This window comes from Heteronotia binoei, chromosome 14 (genome assembly GCF_032191835.1).
Source record: "Heteronotia binoei isolate CCM8104 ecotype False Entrance Well chromosome 14, APGP_CSIRO_Hbin_v1, whole genome shotgun sequence".
In the NCBI taxonomy this organism is placed as follows: Eukaryota; Metazoa; Chordata; class Lepidosauria; order Squamata; family Gekkonidae; genus Heteronotia; species Heteronotia binoei.
Window position 1 is genome coordinate 54,585,757 of NC_083236.1, and position 20,526 is coordinate 54,606,282.

Genomic DNA, 20,526 nt, shown 5'->3' on the forward strand with positions numbered 1-20,526 from the left:
TGACGTCAAACCATCAGCAGTGGTATCCCCCTTCCCGTTTTCCTCCTGCTGCTTACTGCAGCAAGGATGGGCGATGGAAGATTGTGATAGGAATTCCTCTACCCTCAACAGGGACCTGCCATCCATAAGATCACTGCTTTAGAGAGCTGAAGGTATGTGGGCCTTCCAAGAACCCAGCACAAGGTCACTAAAAAGGTAAAGGTAGTCCCCTGTGCAAGCACCAGTCGTTACCGACCCGTGGAGTGACATCGCATCACAACGTTTTCTTGGCAGACTTTCTACAGGGTGGTTTGCCATTGCCTTCCCCAGTCATCTACACTTTACCCCCAACAAGCTGGGCACTCATTTTACTGACCTTGGAAGGATGGAAGGCTGAGTCAACCTCGAGCTAGCTACCTGAACTCAGCTTCTACCGGGATCAAATTCAGGTTGTAGCAGAGCTTGGACTGCAGTACTGCATCTTACCACCACAGGACTCTGTTGCAAGGTCATTAGCACCTTACAGTATTTAGTGTCAAAAGTATGTTCACTAGTCTGAACAGCAAGTCCTTTCAAGAATAAAAACCACGTCCACCCATTATACCGTCTGTTCAGCTCCCTTAACTTTCAGCCATTATATAGCTTCTCCATCCAATAATTCTAACCAGGACCCAATACCGCTGATGGTTCTGTTTCCCAAAGGAAGTGAACTTCTTCAAGTTACCTTGTTTCATCACACTATTAAGATGTCTAAAAACTCCTTGGAGTCTTAGATTAGTTGATTTGAACTCTTTCTCTGTCTCTCTCTCTCTCTGTCTCTCTCTCTCTCTCTGTATGTGTGTGTGTATATTATATATATATTCTTGGTGTTCATCCTCCATTCCGAAAGATGTCTGCGAGTGAACGATTTTTCCTGCCCTTTTCAAGAATTTATTGGTTTAATTTAACGTTGCTCTGGAAATGGGAAAATCCCTCCCTGTTCAACGCTTGTCGTCTGTGAAGGCAATTGAAACTCCTACACCACCCTTCTTGTCTCCACTGACACATGTGTGATAGAGCCTTCCATCATAAGGACACTGAAGAACCTAGTAATTTGAGATTCCATGTATATGAAGACCATAGATTTATACCCCGCCCTTCTCTCTGAATCAGAGACTCAGAGCGGCTAACAATCTCTTTTACCTTCCTCCCCCACAACAGGCACCCTGTGAGGTGGGTAGGGCTGAGAGAGCTCTCTCAGAAACTGTCCTTTCAAGCACAGCTCTGTGAGAGCTAAGGCTGACCCAAGGCTATTCCAGCAGCTGCAAGTGGAGGAGTGGGGAATCAAACCTGGTTCTCCCCGGTAAGAGTCCACACACATAACCAATACACCAAACATGAAGCTGCTATATAGCTCACAACAACCATGCTGTGAGCTAGGCCAGACTGGGAGTGTGTAACTGGCCCCAGGTCAACCCGTGAGCTTCCATGGGAGAGAGGGAATTCTCTCATATCCTAGCCCAACCCTCTAAACACAACACCATGCTGCCTAATCCACATATCCACACCATTATACTATTTTACAAACTTCTGTCTATCAAGAGCGGCAAATCCTAATGGAGAGACTTCAAATGTCACTCCATAAAAACTCCAGTGAAGGACACATTATCTTTTTCCTTTGGCGACTCATCTATTAATGATGACATAGCCACTCTAAGGTTTTCATGTTGGTTGCCAAGACAACCTTCCCATGAGTGACATAGGAACACAGATTGTTACATCAGCATTCTTTGGTGGCCATTTACATCTTCCAGGTGGGTCAGTGCTTTCAACATAGGGAAAAGAGGATCAGGGGAACCATGCAGGTCTCCGCCATCCACAGTTAGGATATCTTTCTGGGTGCGGAGCCCCATAACCTGTATCTTCTCTCTTCCTAATGATGGATTCCAGTTGAAAGTCAACAGGAAATATGGATTGGCTTGATAACAAACGAGCAAAAGCCCTTAGGGTCTCCAACGACAGGGAGACATTTCAGGTACGGTATGTGACAACAAGGTATATATGCATTTTGGTGTAGTGGTTAAGTGTATGGACTCTTATCTGGGAGAACCAGGTTTGATTCTCCACTGCTCCTCTTGCAGCTGCTGGAATGGCCTTGGGTCAGCCATAGATCTCATGGAGATTGTCCTTGAAAGGGCAGCGGCTGGGAAAGCTCTCTCAGCCCCACCCACCTCCCAGGGTGTCTGTTGTGGGGGAAGAAGGCAAAGGAGATTGTAAGCCACCCTGAGACTCTGATTCAGAGAGAAGAGCGGGGTATAAATCTACGGTCTTCTTCTCTTCAGTTGCTAGGCAGCTCATCATAAAAGCCTGTGGAAGAAAAACAACATTAAAATAGGCTTGCTAAGAAGACAGCAGTTCCTTCAAGCCACATCTGTTGCTCTTGACTTTCACAGACTGCTTCTGCATATTGTTGGATATTTCATTATCCTAATACTATAGCATTATGCCCTATATAGTCCAGGCTAGCCCCGTCTCATCTGCTCTCAGAAGCTAAGCAGGGTCGGCCCTGTTTAGTATTGGGATGGGAGACCACCAGGGAAGTCCAGCGTTGCTCTGCAGATGCAGGCACTGGCCAACCTCCTCTGGAGGTCTCTTGCCTTGAAAACTCAAGAGGGTCGCCATAGTTGACCATGACTTGATGGCACTTTACACGCTCCCATGGCAATAGTTCACAAGAAGACTTCCTTGTGCACAGGGCTTTTTTTTTTAGCAGGAACTCCTTTGCATATTAGGCCACACCCACCTGGTTTAGCCAATCCTCCAAGAGCTTACAGGGCTCTTCTTACAGGGCCTACTGTAAGCTCTTGGAGGATTGGCTACATTAGGGGGATGTAGCCTAATATGCAAATGAGTTCCTGCTACAAAAAAGTCCCGTTTGTGCGGACTGAGGTGATTGCTACGGTGCAGCAAGAGCATCACCTCAACCGGTGATGGGTGGGTGCAGCCTTTAGATCGGTTTAAAATAATTGTAGAGGTTGTTTATAAAAAGGCATCCTTAGGAAGAATTCTGGACAAGTTCCTGGAAAATAAAGGCTTCTTTGGGTTTGGCTGCCTCTGAAGTAAAAAACCTGCAAGGAAATTTTGAGCAACCCCCACCCACACAGACACACACTATCCCCAGTCTTACTCTCGCTGTCTCTGCTCAGTTGAAAAAGATCAGGCGATCCCTCGACTCAATGAAGACCATGAATGATAATCTGCTGAAGCAAGAGGAACGAAAGGTGAAGCGGTGGCTGAAGAAGCAAGGACAGGTATTCCTTTTGCCATCCTATAAAACTGGGGTGTCGAACTCATTTGTTAGGAGGGTCGGATCTGACATAAATGAGACTTTGTTGGGCTGGGCCATTTGTGTGTTCCTATTTAAGATTAGATAGCAAAGATATAAACCTTATAAAGGACACAGACAAACACAATTAAAGATTTTTTTTTAAATTAAAACATACATGCTTAAAACGTTAGCACTTGGTCTTAAAGGTGCTTTCTTTGAATTTTTCCCATGGGATCCAGGGTTTGGGCTCTGGCTCTTTCCTTCCTTTCTTCCTTCCCCAGGGGACCAGGAGGGGGAGGAGCGTCCGCCAATAGAAGGAAGAAAGGCATGGCTCAGTAGCTCTGCTGTGCAATTGAGAGAGGCTGGCAAAGCAAGCTATCCCTTCCTCCCCAAGGGAGGAGCCTTAGCCAATGGAGCAAATGGTTTTGGTCTGTAGCTCCTGTGGTTTTGGTCTGTAGCTCCTGTGCAATTGAGCAAGCCTTGCTAAGCGAAGCTGTTATGCCGGAGGAAGCAAGAGAGAGTGAGAAGGAAACAGATAACAGCCGGTTGCTCGGGGGCCTGTTAGAAGCCTTCTGGGGGCCTGATCTGTCCCCTGGGCTGCATGTTTGACATCCCTGTGAAACATTGTGCAAGGTAATGGCCAGTTTTTGGCAAGGCCATTCAGGGACATAGTAATGTTTTACATCGGTTTCTAAGAAGTCAGGGAGTCAGTTCAGACCTAACATGCAACATATGAACACACATGAAGCCTTAGAGTGAAGCCTTAGAGTGAATCAAAGCCTTGGTCTCTCAAGGTGAGTATTGTCTACTCAGACTGGCAGCAGCTCTTGAAAGTCTCAGGTAGAGGTCTTTCACACCACCTCCATCAACCTGATCCTTTTTTAAATGGAGGCACAAGGGATTAGAGTTGCCAGGTCCCTCCCTGGCAACTAGTGGGGGTGGAGGAACTTACTGGGAGGAGCAGTTTGGTGTAGTAAAGTGTGAGTACTCTTATCTGGGAGAACTGGGTTTGATTCCCCGCTCCTCCACTTGCAGCTGCTGGAGTGACCTTGGGTTCGTCATAACTCTGTCAGAGGCTGTTCTGGAAAGAGCAATTTCTGTCAGAGCTCTCTCAGCCCCATCTATCTCACAGGGTGTCTGCTGTGGAGTGGGGAAGGGGAAGGAGATTGTAAGCTGCTCTGAGACTCCTTTGGTTAGTAAAGGGTGGGGTAAAAATCCAGTCTCCTCCTCCTCTTCTTCTTCTGCTTCTGGGAAACCCAGCTTTCATACGATGTGTCTGCATCATTGCCCATGTGACGGGGAAGTGACATCATTATCTCTAGGATGTTGGGGTGACATCCTGGTATTTGGGCAAAACCTTCACGGTAAATTTTGCATCTACCACAGAGGTTTTGCCCAAATAGCAGAGTGTCACCCCTGATGTCCCAGAAGTGATGATGTCACTTCCCTGATGTCCCAGAAGTGATGATGTCACTTCCCCACATGGGTAATAATGCTGAATCTAACCTCTTTTTCTGGGTGAGTTACCCTCCCTCCACTGGCCAGCTGACTGGTGGTAGGGAGGTGGGAGCTTAGAAGCAGGCGACCCTGCCTACAAGGCAGGGGGTCTGGCAACCCTATGAGGAATTGAACCTGGGACCTTCTGCATGCCAAATAGATGCTTTGCTACTGAGCCCTAAGGTAACAACCATGGCTAATTGGCGAAACTGGGATTTGGGTTGCAGATGACCACACAGTTCCAGTGTTGCCTCAACAAATGTTGGTTTGATCAGATTCACCCTGTAACAGAAAGGACAGTGTTTGGGAATACTTCACATATTACACGAAACCATGGTTAGGATTAGTTCCGGCTAATAAACCACCTTCAAACCGTGGTTACAGATTCCTGTTTGATAGACCTTAACAAATCATGGTTAGCAGAGCAGACTGTCTTCCCTCACACAAACCAGAACTGCTTCAATTCAATCATGGTTTTGGGAGCCAGTATATACATATATAACACTCCATCCCACTGTAGACGCAACCACTAACAGAACCCAGTGTGGTGTTATGCAAATGAGTGGGTGGGACTATTCAAAACAGAAGAAACTTGGTCTTCGGCAGCTGTATATATGCCTACAACTGTATATAGACCAACATTGTCACCAAATGCCCCTATTTCTTTTTTTACCATATTTTTGTTACTTAAAATATTAATATCTTGCCATAGGAGAGCCAGTTTGATGTAGTGGTTAAGTGTGTGGACTCTTATCTGGGAGAACTGGGTTTGATTCCCCACTTCTCCACTGACAGCTGCTGGAATGGCCTTGGGTCAGCCATAGCTCTTGCAAGAGTTGTCCTTGAAAGGGCAGCTACTCTAAGAGCTCTCTCAGCCCCACCTACCTCACAGGGTATCTATTGTGGGGGGGGGGAGGTAAAGGAGATTGTGACCCCTCTGAGACTCTGAGATTCAGAGTATAGGGCACGATATAAATCCAAAATCTTCATCTTCAATGTATCCAAAAAGGTCTACAAGACAACTTAACACTGATTTTTATTTTTTATTTTTTAAAAAGCGGGGGAAACCTCTGAGCTTGAGCAGAAATGAGCTCAAGAAAAACACAAATAGTTGTAAATCAGCAAATAGTCCCTTTATTTAAAACTATTATTATTTAAACTTGCCTGCCCAGTAGAGTTTAGGGGGGAAGGGTTGCCAGACTGAGAAGTGCTTGGAGATTTGGGGATGGAGGCTGGGGAGGACAAGGACCTCAGTGGGGCACAGTGCCCTAGAGTCCACCCTCCAAAGAACTCATTTTCTCCAGGGGAACTGATCTCTGTAGTCTGGAGAAGAGTTGTAATTCAGGGCAATCCCAAAGTCCCACCTGGAGGTTGGCATCCCTATGATTTGGGAGTGGAGACCAAGAAGGCAGGAGTTTGAAGAAGGGAGGAATTTCAGCAGGGCATAACGCCATAAAGTCCACCTTCCAAAGTGGCTGTTTCCTCCAGGCGAACTCTGATCTCTGCTGCCTGGAGATCAGTTTTAATCTCAGGAGATCTCCAGCCACCAACTCTACTCTTAGGGGAGCATAGTTTCGCAGCCATTCCTGCTTCCCAGTAGGGTTGCCAAGTCTAATTCAAGAAATATCTGGGGACTTTGGGGGTGGAGCCAGGAGCAAGGGTGTGACAAGCATAATTGAACTCCAAAGGGAGTTCTGGCCATCACATTTAAAGAGACCGCATACCTTTTAAATACATTCCTTCCATAGGAAATAATGAAGGATAGAGGCACTTTCTTTGGGGGCTCATAGAACTGGACCCCCTGGTCCAATCTTTTTGAAACTGGGGGGGGGGGTGGTATTTTGGGGAGAAGCACTGGATGCTATACTGAAACTTTGGTGCCTCTACCTCAAAAAAACAGCTCCCCACCCCGCCAAGTCCCAGATACCCGTGGATCAATTCTCCATTATTTCCTATGGGAATAAGTCTCCACAGGGAATAATAGCGTTCCCAGCAGACATTTCCCTAATGACCCTGAAGTGGGGGGAGGGCCTCCAAACTGGGGGATCCCCTGCCCCCACCTGGAGATTGGTAACCCTACTTCCCAGAGAACTCTGGGAACTGTAGTTCCAGGGAAAGCCTAGGCATCTGTTGGAAAGAACGCTGAGCGCCTCATCGCACTCCTGAGATTCTTTGGGTGAAGCCGTGACAGTTAAACTGACACAGATTGGAGATCCAGCTGTAGCGTGGGTGGCTCCAGTTTTCCTGGTTCCCAGGCAGCAGGCCTACCTTGAGTCACACACATCCCTTCCATATTCACCCACAGCAGCCCAGCCTGAGGAGTTGGTCTGGGATATCTGCCCATTAGGCAGAGATATTGATCATAAAAATCAGTCGGAAGGCTGCCCTGGGCACGGCACAGCAGTAGCTTCTCCAAGTTCTTTTGGGTGAACCCAGTCTGGACAGAATGGATAAAGCAACGGTGGTAAAGGTGAGGGGGAAAGCGCAGGGATGAACCAAGCCCCCCGATAGGGTTGCCAATCCCCAGGTGGGGACAGGGGATCCTTCGGTTTGGAGGCCCTCCCCCCACTTCAGGGTCATCAGAAAGCAGGGGGAGGGAGGGAAACGTCTGCTGGGTGGTCCATTATTCCTTATGGAGACCGAATCCAGGGGTGTCGAACTCATTTGTTACGAGGGCTGGATCTGATATAAATGAGACCTTGTTGGGCTGGGCCATGTCAAGTTGGACCAAACCATTTAGGGCTACACCATGTGTATACCTATTTAAGATTCAACTTTGTAAAGGACACAGACAAACGCAGTTAAATATATATATTTTAAAAACCTTAAAACATGCTTCAAACGTTGGCACTTGTTGGTATTAAAAGTGCTTTCTTTGTATCTCTCCCATAGGATCAAGGGATCTGGGCAAAGGAAGCTCTGGCTCTTTTCTTTCTTCCTTCACCAGGGGACCAGGAGGGGGAAGGAAGAGAGGCTTGGTTCAGTAGCTCTACTGTGCGATTGAGAGAGCATTGCAAAACAAGCTCTGCCTTCCCCTCTTCCTCCCCGAGGGAGGAACCTCAGGAGAAAATAGAGGTTTTGCTCTGTAGCTCCTGTACGATTGAGCAAGCCTGGCAAAGCAAGCTATTATGCAGAAGGAAGCAAGAGAGAGGGAGAAGGAAGCAAATAACAGCCAGTTGATCGGGGGGGCTGATAGGAGCCCTCCAGGGGCCTGCTTCAACCCCTGGGCTGCATGTTTTGACACCCCTGCTATAGGGTATAATGGATAATTGATCTACGGGTATCTGGGTGCTGGAGGAGCTATTTTTTTTGAGCTAAAGGCGCCAAATTTTCAGCATAGCATCCAGTACGTCTCCTCAAAACACCTTACAAGTTTCAAAGAGGTTGAAACAATTCTATGAGCCCCCCAAAAGGTGCCCCTATCCTGTATTATTTCCAATGGAGGGAAGGCATTTACAAGGTGTGCAGTCCCTTTAAATGTGATAGCCGGAACTCCCTTTGGAGTTCAATTATGCTTGCCACACCCTTGCTCCTGCCTCCACCTCCAATGTATCCTGGCTCCACCCCCAAAGTCCCTAGATATTTCTTGAATTGGACCTGGCAACTCTACCCCCCTCCCAATAATGACCCACTTCCTGAAACCTCTGCCCTACCTGTGAACTCCCATTCACCTTTTCCTGCCACAACGGCTGGCACCTTTCTTTCCCTTTATGCCCACCCCTGGCAGAAGTTTTTTCCTCCCCCCGCCACCCCCAACCCCGCCCCTATGCTCTGATAGTTGGGAAGGAGAACTCAATTTTTAAAATGTTTTAACCTGAATTTTAATTTTGTGATGGTTTACCTGATGTACATGGCTCAGAGCCTGGCCTAGGCCGGGATGGGGTGATTAAGCAGATCAAATAAATAATAATAATAAATCAAATAAATAATATTGCTAATGCCACAGAGCTGGCTGCATCACGTTTCTTCAACACGGCAAAAAAAAAAAAAAAGTTCTTGCAGCTTCATCAACATGTGCCTAGGCTGAGCAATTCAGCCTTTTCTCACTGTCTCTGTTCTCTCCGCCGCTTCTCCCACCTAAAGGCATGAGGCGAGCGGCAGCCGGAGACAGGTCCTTTTCAGTGGTGGTGCCTTACCTGGAAATTCCTGCCCCTTTGAGGATTGCCTGACACCTACCCCATTTACTCATCCAAGGCAGGGAATCACCCAAGGCTTTTTTTTTTTTTTTAGAAAAAGCCCACCTCTCCATTGACCTACCCAAGGCAGAGAATCACTCAGGGCTTTTTTTGTAGAAAAAGCCCAGCAGGAACTCCATTGCATATTAGGCCACACTCCTGATGCCAAGCCAGCCAGAACTGCATTCCTGCTCAAAAAAAGCCCTGGAACCACCCACAGCCAAGGAACTGATGAGTGGGGGGGGGGGGAGCACCCTCCACATACTAAAACTCTAAGAATTTCCTCTAGGCCCTATGAAAAGAGCATAGAGACTAGGGCAGACAGCATAGAGAATTGCCTGGAAGCAGGTGCGGAATCCTAGCAGGAGCCAATCCTCCAAGAGCTGACAAAAAAGAGCCTTGAAGTAAACAAATGATAAGTACGTGATTTATGTAGTCTATAGATCAGTTTTAATCCCAGGAACTCTCCAGCCCTCATCTGGAAGTTGGCAACCCTAGAGCCACCAATCCGGGTCCTGGAACAGCAGCCCCACTAGGCCGAAAGTGAATTCCTTGAATTCCTCTTTCTCCCCTACAGGGTGGAATTCTAGCAGGAGCTCCTTTGCATATTAGGCCACACACCCTGATGTAGCCAATCCTCCAAGAGCTTAGAAGGGCTCTTTTTTGTAAGCTCTTGGAGGCTTGGCTATATCAGGGGTGTGATGCCTAATATGCAAAGGAGCTCCTGCTAGAATTCCACCCCTGGTCCCCAACATAGGAGACAAACTTCACAAATATGGGATCCCTGTTTATAATACCCGCAACAGTCATCTCCAGCTTCAGAATGGACTTCTTTTTTTGTGTGTCACTTTCCCCCTCTTCCTCAGGGGACCGTGGAGCCCCGTCATTAAAATGCACCAATTAAAATAAACCGCCAGCGCCTCTTCCTTGCGCGCAGCAGTCAAAACAGCTTCTGCCTTCTACGAAAGGGGGGAAATACATATAAATATATATGCATACGCTGTTGACAAAAAAACAACTCCGATTCCTGCCACCCTTTCATCCTCTCCATTCAGAATGGAGAAAGGGGCTCGCCACCGGCTCTCGACTCCCTCGGATCCTATTTATCTTAAGTAGTAGACCAGTGTCTCTTGGGAAACATTTGTCTGTATTTGCCATCTGCTGTTCATTTTGCCTTCGCAAACACTAACAGAAGAAAAAGGCGAAGGAGCTCTTCTTTTCATCCAAGAAGCAGTGTGTTTTGCCACCAGCTGCCAAGAAAGAAAAAGAAGAAAAAGGAGGAAGCGTGCCAGAGACTTGGGGCTTGTCCCTCCCCCTCCTTCAAGTACCTAAAAGCTGCTCAATTGAAAATGCATAATGAGAAGGACCCTGCATCTGTTACGCTTTGTGCACACAAGAAGGGCCTCGTTGGATCACACAAGGATCTGACACGAGAAGCCTTCTGAATGTCAGCAAGTAATTCTGAATTGCACTCTGTACATGCTCTGTGAAATTGGCCTGTGTTTCATTCATTCTTAACGATGTATGGAGTCTGTCCTTCTTAATGATGTATTGAGCATCAGAGTCAGTTTGGTGTAGTAGTTAAGTGTGTGGACTCTTATCTGGGAAAACCAGGTTTGTTTCCCCACTCCTCCACTTGCACCTGCAGGAATGGCTTTGGGTCCTTTCCTTGTGTTCCTTCTTTGTTTTGCCTTGTTATGGGCCCCTTTTTCTACGCTCACAGAGCCCTCTGCCAACAGGATAGGTATTTCCAGTGGTGGAAGAGCCCCTTCTGGTAGTAGAAAAACTTTTGCACCAGAGGAAAAGTACTATTAGCACAATCCAATCCTACAGGTAAATTCAGAGGGGTAGCCGTGTTGGTCTGAAGCAGCACAATAAAGTGGCTCCTTTAAGACCAACAAAGTATTGTTCTGGGTCTAAGCTTTCATGATACACTTTTTCCAGCACGATGAAACAATTAGCCCTTGCGTAATGGTTGAGGACATCTTGTTTCACTTTACCTGAAGAAGTCTGCATACACACAAAAGCTTATACCTTGAATATGACTTTGTTGGGCTTAAAGGTACCACCGGACGTGTTTCTTTTTACCCAGGCTTCTAATTAAAGGGGCTGATAGAAGTCCATCAGTGGCTATTAGCCACAGCCAGTGGTGGAATTCTAGCAGAAGCTCCTTTGCATGTTAGGCCACACACCCCCGATGTAGCCAATCCTCCAAGAGCTTACAAGGCTCTTTTTTGTAAGCTCTTGGAGGATTGGCTACATCAGGGGTATGTGGGCTAATATGCAAAAAAGCTCCTGCTAGAATTCCACCCCTGGCCACAGCGTATTGTTGAAACTCTCTGGGGCAAGTGATTCTCTGTATTCTTGGTGCTGGGGGGCAACAGTGTGAGGACTTCTAGTGTCCTGGCCCCACTGATGGACCTCCTCACAGCACCTGTTTTTTTTGGCCACTGTGTGACACAGAGTGTTGGACTGGATGGGCCATTGGCTTCTCTGATCCAACATGGCTTCTGTTATGTTCTTATGCACTCAAACTTTGTTCTGCTACTGCAGACCAATGCAGCTTCCCACCTGAACGGATTATTTATAGTTCAGTCTGGGATCTAAACGCACTTCCTTTGATCTGTTCTAAGTCTGCTGCCCATTAGTCTCACTGAGAAGTGGAAGCAGTGGAGATGGAGCCTCTTACATGCAAAGGTGGTACCACTGAGCCAAGCCCCTATCCTCAGCAGGGGACATCCTTTTTAAAAAGTTGGGGACACCCCTTCCCACCCACTGTGGGGCTTGCCACTTCTCAGAAGCCTTCTTCTGGCAAAAAGGGGGGGGGGAGCAGGCTGAGCCCTGGAAATCAGGGGGCCCTACCAGGAAGTCAGGGGGCAGTGCCCCCACAGGGCTCCCCCCCCCATGGCAATGAGTCTGCATTATTTCACATTTACATAGCACATTCAGTGTTCAAGAACATGCAGTGCCTTGTTATAATCCTCCCGATACTGGTAAGGTAGAATTAGAATGTCAGCACTATAATGTATCATTGTAAGGATGCATCCACACGATGCTAAATAATGCATTTTTTTGCAACGGGGTTTCTGCTATTCTTACACAGTAAAATCCACTTGCAGCACGCATTGTTTAGTGTAGTGTGAATGCACCCTGACATAGCTCAGGCTTGCCTAGTGCAATGTGAACCCACGATGCTGTTGTGTTCTGAATCGGAACGTTTCTTCTACTCTGACCAGCAGCAGCTCTTCGGGATCTCAGGACGAGGTCTTCCACATCACCTCTGAGCTGATCACTTTAACTGGAGAGGCCAGGGACCTGGGACCTTCTACATACAAAGAAGATGCTCAGCCACTAATAGGAAGCTATTAAAAATGCCAGCTTCAAGAAGGGATTGGATAAATATATGGAGCAGAGGTCCATCAGTGGCTATTAGCCACAGCATATTGTTGGGGCTCTCTGTCTGGGGCTGTGATGCTCTGTATTCTTGGTGCTTGGGAGGGGCGACAGTGGGAGGACTTCTAGTGTCCTGGCCCCACTGATGGACCTCCTGATGGCACCTGGGTTTTTGGTCACCGTGTGACACAGAATGTTGAACTGGATGGGCCATTGGCCTGATCCAACGTGGCTTCTCTTATGTTCTAATGCCTCCAAGGCATTCTTTTAACCCTTGGGTTCCATGACGGAGGGAACAATGGACATGCATGGCAGAGTAAGTAAGTAAATGAGAGCCATTAATACCTGTTTATCTTCCAAGGCATCGGGCAGCTACCCTGAGTCAAGCCATGGGACGCGACCAGCCTCTGGAAAAGAATCCTTCGATATAACCTGGAGTCAATTTGGCAACCATCTGCCCAACTTTGTCAGTTTCCTGAGACTACCCACAAAAAGGCCAAGTTATGGTAGGAAACACCATATTTGCACGCCCTGTAGTTTCCCCTAGGTTTGTTTTTAAGAGATATCATCAGTGTTGAGTTGAAGAAGACAAGCCTGAGCTTCTTTTGAGCAGGAGCCCACAGCAACACAGTTCCGGCTAGCTTGACGTCAGGGGGTGTGGCCTAAAATACATAAAACAATGCTGCCATCGGGGGTGTGACCTAATATGCAAATGAGTTCCTTCTGGACTTTCTCTTTTGGAAACCCTGCCTGAAACAATGGTGTCATCAGGAGTGTGGCCTAAGATGCAAATGAGTTCCTGGTGGGCTTTTTCTACCAAAAAAAAAGTCCTAAGACAAGCAGTGAAACGAACATGATAACAGCATGGTGCAGGCTAAGACTCTGGCACACTCTGCTGTGGAAGCTCACTGGGGGACCCTGGCCCATCCACTCTTTCTTGGCCTAATCTATCCTTCAAGGTGGTTGTGCTGAGAATAAGATGGAGGAGGGGAGGCAATGGTTGTAAATCACTTGGGATTTCCATTGAGAAGAAAGCTGGAATACAGAAGAAACACTGGCGCAAAGCAAACATCTCTGGGCAGAAGCATTCCACTGCTGAGAAGCAGTAGCAACTGGGGCAGGAAGAGAGCTTCCAGTTCTGGAATCCTCATCATGATACTCCCTAACAGATCCTAAGATCTGGCAGGCTTCCAAATCTTATTGCAACACAGACAGAGAGATCAGGCAAGCGAAGATCCTCTCCTTCTCTTAGGCCTGAACTAGACATCACATTTGACTCGTGGCCAACAATTCTAGGTATTCTCTTCTAGTGATCAGAGCTGGTCCTAGACTATCTGGCAACCTAGACTGGCACTGCCACCTCTGCACTGATAACATCACCAAGTCACATGGGGGCAACCAATTCAGCACCCCCAGAAGGCTGGCACCCTCCAGGCAATCGCCTGGTTTTCCTACTGGCAGGGCTGGTGCCATTGGTGTGACAACAGCTTTCTGGAGATTTTGGTCCCAATGTATGGCCAAGTGTTGGTGGGCAAGAAGGAAGGAATCTGGGAGGCCTCCTGCTGCTTACCACAGACTAGGGTTTGGGGTTTTTTGCAAATTCTAGAGTGTACCATAACACCACTTCCAGTTTTCATTGGAAGTGACATCATCGCACCAGCATGACACCAGCACACCAGTCCCTGTCCACAGAATGCTTTCAATGGATCTCCAGCTACGACCTGGCCACCCAAGCCCATAGTGCTGTTATCATTCTCTGGGTGGAGATCGGGTTTTGTACGCCACATAGGGCTGCCGGCTTCTTGGGGGAGGCTGGAGTTTTCTCAGAATTAAGACTGGACTCCAGACTCCAGACATCAGGTTCCTTGGAGACAATGGCAGCTTCAGAGGACAGAGTCTATGGCTTCCCAGTTAGGGCTGCCATTCCCCGGTTGGGCAACAGAAAAAAAAGTCACGCGGGTAGGAGACAGAAAATAAGCAACAGCCCCATGTAGAATACACCTCTTGTTCGTCTCTTATCTTCAAAAAAAGCCACTCAAAATATTGTTTTGATATTTCAAATGTTACTTCTCAAAATAAGTTTGGATTTGCACAATGTAGGCACAAAATACTCCAACATGCTTTCAGTATCAGCTTACAGGCACAACCAGTATAAATTCTCCTGTTTTGCAACTGCTTTATCCAAGCTACGTTTTCCAATACTTTGCTTATATATCTCACACTTCTATGTCATTCTCATTGGGCGTTTTCGCACTCACCTTCAAGTGGCGCGACCACCCTCTTCACGCCGGAGGATCTGCAGGGATTTCGCATAAGAAGCGCCGGAGCAGCCAAAAGAGCCGGAAAGTTCCGTCGCGAAACCCGCTCAAACGGAAACCGCCAAGAAGCAGGAAAACGTTTGAGCGGCTTTTGCGACGGAAGTCGCCGGCTCTTTTGGGTGCTCCGGCGCTTCTTATGCGAAATCCCTGCAGATCCTCCGGCGTGAAGAGGGTGGTCGCGCCACTTGAAGGTGAGTGCGAAAATGCCCATTAAGTTTTCTCCAACCGGTGTGAGGTAGGCACATCGGTGATGTCGAGTGGTGAAGCTCTAGGGTTTTTTTTTGCAAAACTCTATGGTTTGAGGCTGATTTTACCATAGAGTTTTGCCCAAAACCAGAATGTCACCCCAATGTCTGTGCTGCAGCAATCTTGAGTATGCTGTTCAGGTGTTGTTCAAGTGTGTATCTCTAAGTTGCAAACCTACTTTTGATCTGCTCGCGGGCCTGGTAGGACCCCTCTGGGGGTCTGACCCAGCCCCCAGGCCACACATTTGACACCCCTGCCCTAGACTGTAAATGGAAGCTAATGTAACATTATGCGGTTGTTGTTTTTTCCCCAGACCGAAAGAATTCCAAAGATCTCACACCCTTCAGTGGAAATGATTTGCCTGTCCAGACCCTCTTGGCCAGGAACACCTTTGGTCCCCGGAACAGCATGGGCAACACATTCCCACCGAGCAGAGACTCCAGGAAGGGAAGCAGCCCCAGACAGTCCAGCTTGGAGAACAGCGTATCCCTCCAAGAAGCCATGGCCTTGTTTCCTTCCTTGCAAAGGCTATCAACCAAAGGAGACAGGCTCTCCTTTTCAAAGCCACCACTTCATAACTCAGTCTCGGGGTTCCCCGCACTGCAGAAAAAGCTCAAGACAATGCTTGAGAAGGCTCGGGGAGACGAGATGTTTAAGCCACCAGAACCGTTGGCTCAAATTCGGCCTGAAGAAATTTTGAGCTGCAGGTGAGAAAAACATGGACCAACGAGAGGACTTAAAAGCAGGGCCTTTTTTGGAGCTGGAACGCACGGGAACACATTTCCAGTTGGTCGGGGGTGTGGTCTAATATGCAAAGGAGTTCCTGCTGGGCTTTTTCTACAAAAAAGCCCTGTGTAAAACAATGGTGATGCCAGGGGGTGTGGCCTAATATGCAAATAAGTCCCTGCTGGGCTTTTTCCACAAAAAAGCCCCATGCAAGACAATGGTGATGCCACGGGTGTGGCCTAATATGCAAATGAGTTCCTGCGAGGCTCCTTCCACCAAAAAAATCCCCATGTGAGACTATGGGTGATGTCAGGGGGTGTGGCCTATTATGTAAATGTGTTCCTGCTAGGCTTTTTCCTATAAAAAAAGAGCCCTGCTTAAAAGGATCTGTTCAGATAGGGTTTCCAAGTCCAGACTGGAAAATTCGTGGAGATGTAGTGGGGTGGACGGACGCAGGGGTTGGGGAAGGGAGGTGCCTCAGAGGGGTAGAAGGCCACAGAATTAGAACTGATCTCTGGGCAACAGAATCAGTTTTCTTGGAGAAAATGGCTATTTTGGAGGGTGGCCAGAGATCCCTCCCATCCTCAAACTCCACCTTCCCCAGGCTGCAACCCTAAAATCTCCAGGTATTTCCCCACCCAGAGTTGGCAACCCTATTCCTTACATAAGTTATTTTCTGTGTTCCCTCCAGCCATTCAGATGGTTAAAACCAGGGCTTTTTTTCTGGAAAAAGAGATGCCAGAACTCTCAAGAGGGAAATGAAGGAGAAATCCACGGGATTATTTGAAACAATATTATTGTCATGCACTATGGACTTACCTCTTCTTTAAAGCAGTTTCCAAACTTTAGGCATGTCACCAACTTCCTCAGTTCTTTTGGTGCCTAGCGCTGAACGATGACCTTGAAGCAACCGTGCTTTAACATGCTTTGTTAGATCAAAGACTGTTGTGCCGCTCTGATGCCCCTCAGGAAGTTTTAGACTTTTTTGGAGAATTTTGTTTCCATGAAGAGGTTCCGGAACTCTGTTCCCAGTACATTTCCTCAGGGGGAAAAGCCCTGGGTAGAACTAAAATGCATGTGCTAAAGTAGTACAGGGTACAGCGGTTTGCCCACCCCCACCCTGGTTTTGAATGTATCCACAATTTTCCCTAGTTATTGCAATGCTAAACAGAGTTTTACACTAAATCTACTAGAGTAAACTCAACATAAGAGAAGCCATGTTGGATCAAACCAATGGCCCATCCAGTCCAACACTGTGTCACACAATGGCCAAAAACCCCGGGTGCCGTCAGGAGGTCCATCAGTGGGGCCAGGACACTAGAAGCCCTCCCACTGTTGCTCCCCCCCAAGCACCAAGAATACAAAGCATCCCTGCCCCAGACAGAATTCTGCTGAAAGTATAACCCTACTTAGGACCGCACTGTTATATTTCTAAATTCCATAAATATGCCAAATAGTATAATTTTATATACAACCTGGAAGTTACACATTTTATGCAGGTAAAGTGGTTGAATAACTTCTGGTTTGATAAGATAGTATTACCTATGTTTGAATTTCTTCCCAGATTTTCCTTTTACCCCCCCCCCCAAAAAAAACCACACCAGGAAATGTGCCCCTCCCCATGTGGTTTCCAAAGTTCCATAAATTTTGTCTGTCTGTACCCTCAGTAGTCCCCAAGTACCAAAACTGGTGCCTGTCCTAAAGTTCAGCAACTATAGCAGAACTGGATATTCCAAGGGCTGCAGAACTGACATCCAAAATGGCAGCCCTAGCTCAAGTTTTACATTCCTCCTTCACAGGGGTGGAATTCTAGCAGGAGCTCCTTTGCATGTTAGGCCACACACCCCTGATGTAGCCAATCCTCCAAGAGCTTACAAGGTTCCTTTTTATAAACTCTTGGAGGATTGGCTACATTGGGGAGGTGTGGCCTAATATGCAAAGGAGCTTCAGCTAGAATTCTGCCCCTGCTCTTTCACAGTACAAAGTCCAGGTCATCCTGCCATCTTCATGCTCAGAATTTCTTTCACCAGAGGTGGTGCAAGGATGAGGAAAGAGACAGGATGATGATTGTCCAGCCATTGGCGACTTTTTGGTCACTGAGCCCTGCCTTAAAAGCCTCTCACCCTCTTCCCTTGGCACAGGTACCTGCGTCTCTCTCAGAGCAACATCGAGACTTTGGTGAGCCTCTGCAAAGAATCCGGCATTGACATCGACATCCATCCTCACATGAAAGAATCGGAAATCAACATCACCACGGTGCTCTCCTCAAATCCCAGTCGGACATTCTAGGTGGCCTGGTTTTGCCCCATTAAAACCATGTGGTTCTTAAAGACAGATCTGAGCGCTTCGACCAGCACGAGAGAAGGGGTTCGCTTTGAGGATCTGAGAAGAAGAGGAGTCATTCGTAAGGCCGTTTTCACAGGGACGCAGCATCGTTTTTTTTTTCCTTTGAGACAGAGCTGTGATTAAAATGAGTCTTGCACTCACTGTGAACAAACTCGTCGGTGGAAAGGCTTCTCTTTTAAAAGTTCCTTGTACAAAAAGATCAACAAACCGCCAAGCAGAGTAACACTTTGACAGGGATGGCCCAGGCTAGTCCCTGCTGGACCTCGAAAGCTAAACAAGGTTGGGCCTGGTTAGTACACAGATAGGAGCAGGGGTGGGATTCTAGCAGGAGCTCCTTTGCATATTAGGCCACACACCCCTGATGTAGCTAAGCCTCCAAGAGCTTACAAAAAAAGAGCCTTGTAAGCTCTTGGAGGATTGGCTACATCAGGAGGTGTGGCCTAATATGCAAAGGAGCTCCTGCTAGAATCCCACCCCTGGATAGGAGACCACCAAGGAAGTCCAGAGTTGCTACACCACCTGTGATCATCTCTTGCCCAAATAGCCTAGCCTGACCTCATCAGATCTTGGAAGCTAAGCAGGGTCAGCCCTGGATAGCACTTGGATGGGAGACCACCATGGAAGTCCAGGGCTGCTACACAGAGGCAGGCAATGGAAAACCACCTCTGAAGTCTCTTGCCTTGAAAACAAGATGGAGTCAACATAAGTCAGCTGTGACTTCGTGGCACTTTCCCAAGAGGCCCTTCCACTGAGCCACAGCCCCTTGTCCTGAGGATCTGTACTGCTTGCTGCATTATAGCTCGGGCTTTTTTTTTGTAACAGGATCTCCTTTGCATATTAGGCCACACACCCCTAATGTAGCCAATCCTCCTGGAGCTTATAGGGCACTTCTTACATGGCCTACTGTAAGCTCTTGAAGGATTGGCTACATCAGGGGGGTTTGGCCTGATATGCAAAGGAGTTCCTGCTACAAATAAAGCCCTGAGTATAGCTTGCATGGGGAGAAGCCATAGCTCCATGGAGCAGCATCTGTTTTGCATTTTTAAAAAAACAACAACAACCCAGGTTCAGTCCCTGGCATCTCCAGTTATAACAGTTCGAAAAGGTCTGGTAGTGCATACATTAGTGCTGTCAAGTTGCAACCACCTTGTGATGACCCCAGCAAAGGGCTTTCTAGGCAAGTGAGAAGCAGAGGACCTGGCCATTGCCTTTCCACTGCAGAATCTTCCTTGGTGATCTCCCATCCAAGAACTGACCCCAGCAAGGGGCTTTCCAGGCAAGTGAGAAGCAGAGGTGGTTGGCCATTGATTTCCTCTGCAGAGTATTCCTTGGTGGTCTCCCATCCGAGAACTGACCCCAGCAAGGGGCTTTCAAGGCCAGTGAGGAGCAGAGGTGATTGGCCATTGCCTTCCTCTGCAGAGTCTTCCTTGGTGGTCACCCATCCAAGTACCGACCCTGCTTATAAATCCTCCTCCTCATTTAGTCAGACTGAGGACAGGGGAAATAGTTCTGACTGTTCAAGACCAGGGCTGTGAGTGGAGGAAAGGAACATAACCGAGTCATGGTTTATTTCTTCACCCAAAGAGTGATTAACACATGGAATTCACTGCCGCAGGTGGTGGTAGCAGCACAGACGGCTTCAAGAGGAGATTGGATAAACATATGGAGCAGAGGTCCATCAGTGGCTATTAGCCAGAAGATATAGATGAACTCTCTGCGGTAGTGATGTTCTGTATTCTTGGTGCTTGGGGGGCACAGTGGGAGGGTCTTCTAGTGTCCTGGCCCCTCTGGAGAACCTCCTGATGGCAAACTGGGTTTTATCAGCCACTGTGTGACACAGAGTGTTGGACTGGATGGGCCATTGGCCTGATCCAACATGGCTCCTCTTATATTCTTATGCCTTTGACACAAACAAAGGAAACCAAGCAGCTCACATTCAGAAAAGTGCACAGACTACCAAATTCTTCACGTAGGTATTTCTTTTTTGAATTATTGTAAAGTGAGGTGCTTTATGACTTAATATCTGAAAGCTACCTTTCAGAGTTATCAGGTGATGGGATCAACATTTTCTTCTTCATTCTCCGTGACAGCAACATCCATATAGCCCCGGAATGTTAAATATGAGTCCCCCTGAAGTATTATCAAATCATTCATGACGCTGGAGTTCTATTGAGTGGTCTCACAAAGCAAACTGCAGCAGGGATGACGTGGATCAGGGAAGGGGGTGTTCCCTCAGTTAGTCAGTCAGTTTATTTACGGTCACGGACCAAGTAAAAAACAAGAATTTAAAAAGTTTCAACACAGAAGGTAAAATCTATGCTATAATAAGTATTGGAAAAGACAATTGTCTTAATACATTCAATATAAAAGTTACATCAAAACACAAGTTAAAACAGAATATCTTAAAGCTGAGAAGCAGTAAAAACGAGTCTTTCAGATACTTGGGGACTCCCCAACGAGTCTTGGGGAGGGACGGTGGCTCAGTGGTAGAGCATCTGCTTGGGAAGCAGAAGGTCCCGGGTTCAATCCCTGGCATCTC

At 47.4% G+C, this 20,526-nt stretch overlaps 1 protein-coding gene across 1 annotated transcript; it reads left to right on the forward strand.

The window, feature by feature from the left end:
• Window positions 1-1,811: 1,811 nt before the first annotated feature.
• C14H16orf78 (chromosome 14 C16orf78 homolog) lies at window positions 1,812-17,963 on the forward strand. The gene is made up of 5 exons (XM_060254287.1): window positions 1,812-1,993; window positions 3,165-3,269; window positions 12,713-12,857; window positions 15,229-15,622; window positions 17,783-17,963. The coding sequence occupies exons 1-5, from the start codon at window positions 1,928-1,930 to the stop codon at window positions 17,928-17,930; spliced, it is 858 nt and encodes a 285-aa protein (XP_060110270.1). The 5' UTR covers window positions 1,812-1,927; the 3' UTR covers window positions 17,931-17,963.
• The last annotated feature ends 2,563 nt before the right edge of the window (window positions 17,964-20,526 follow it).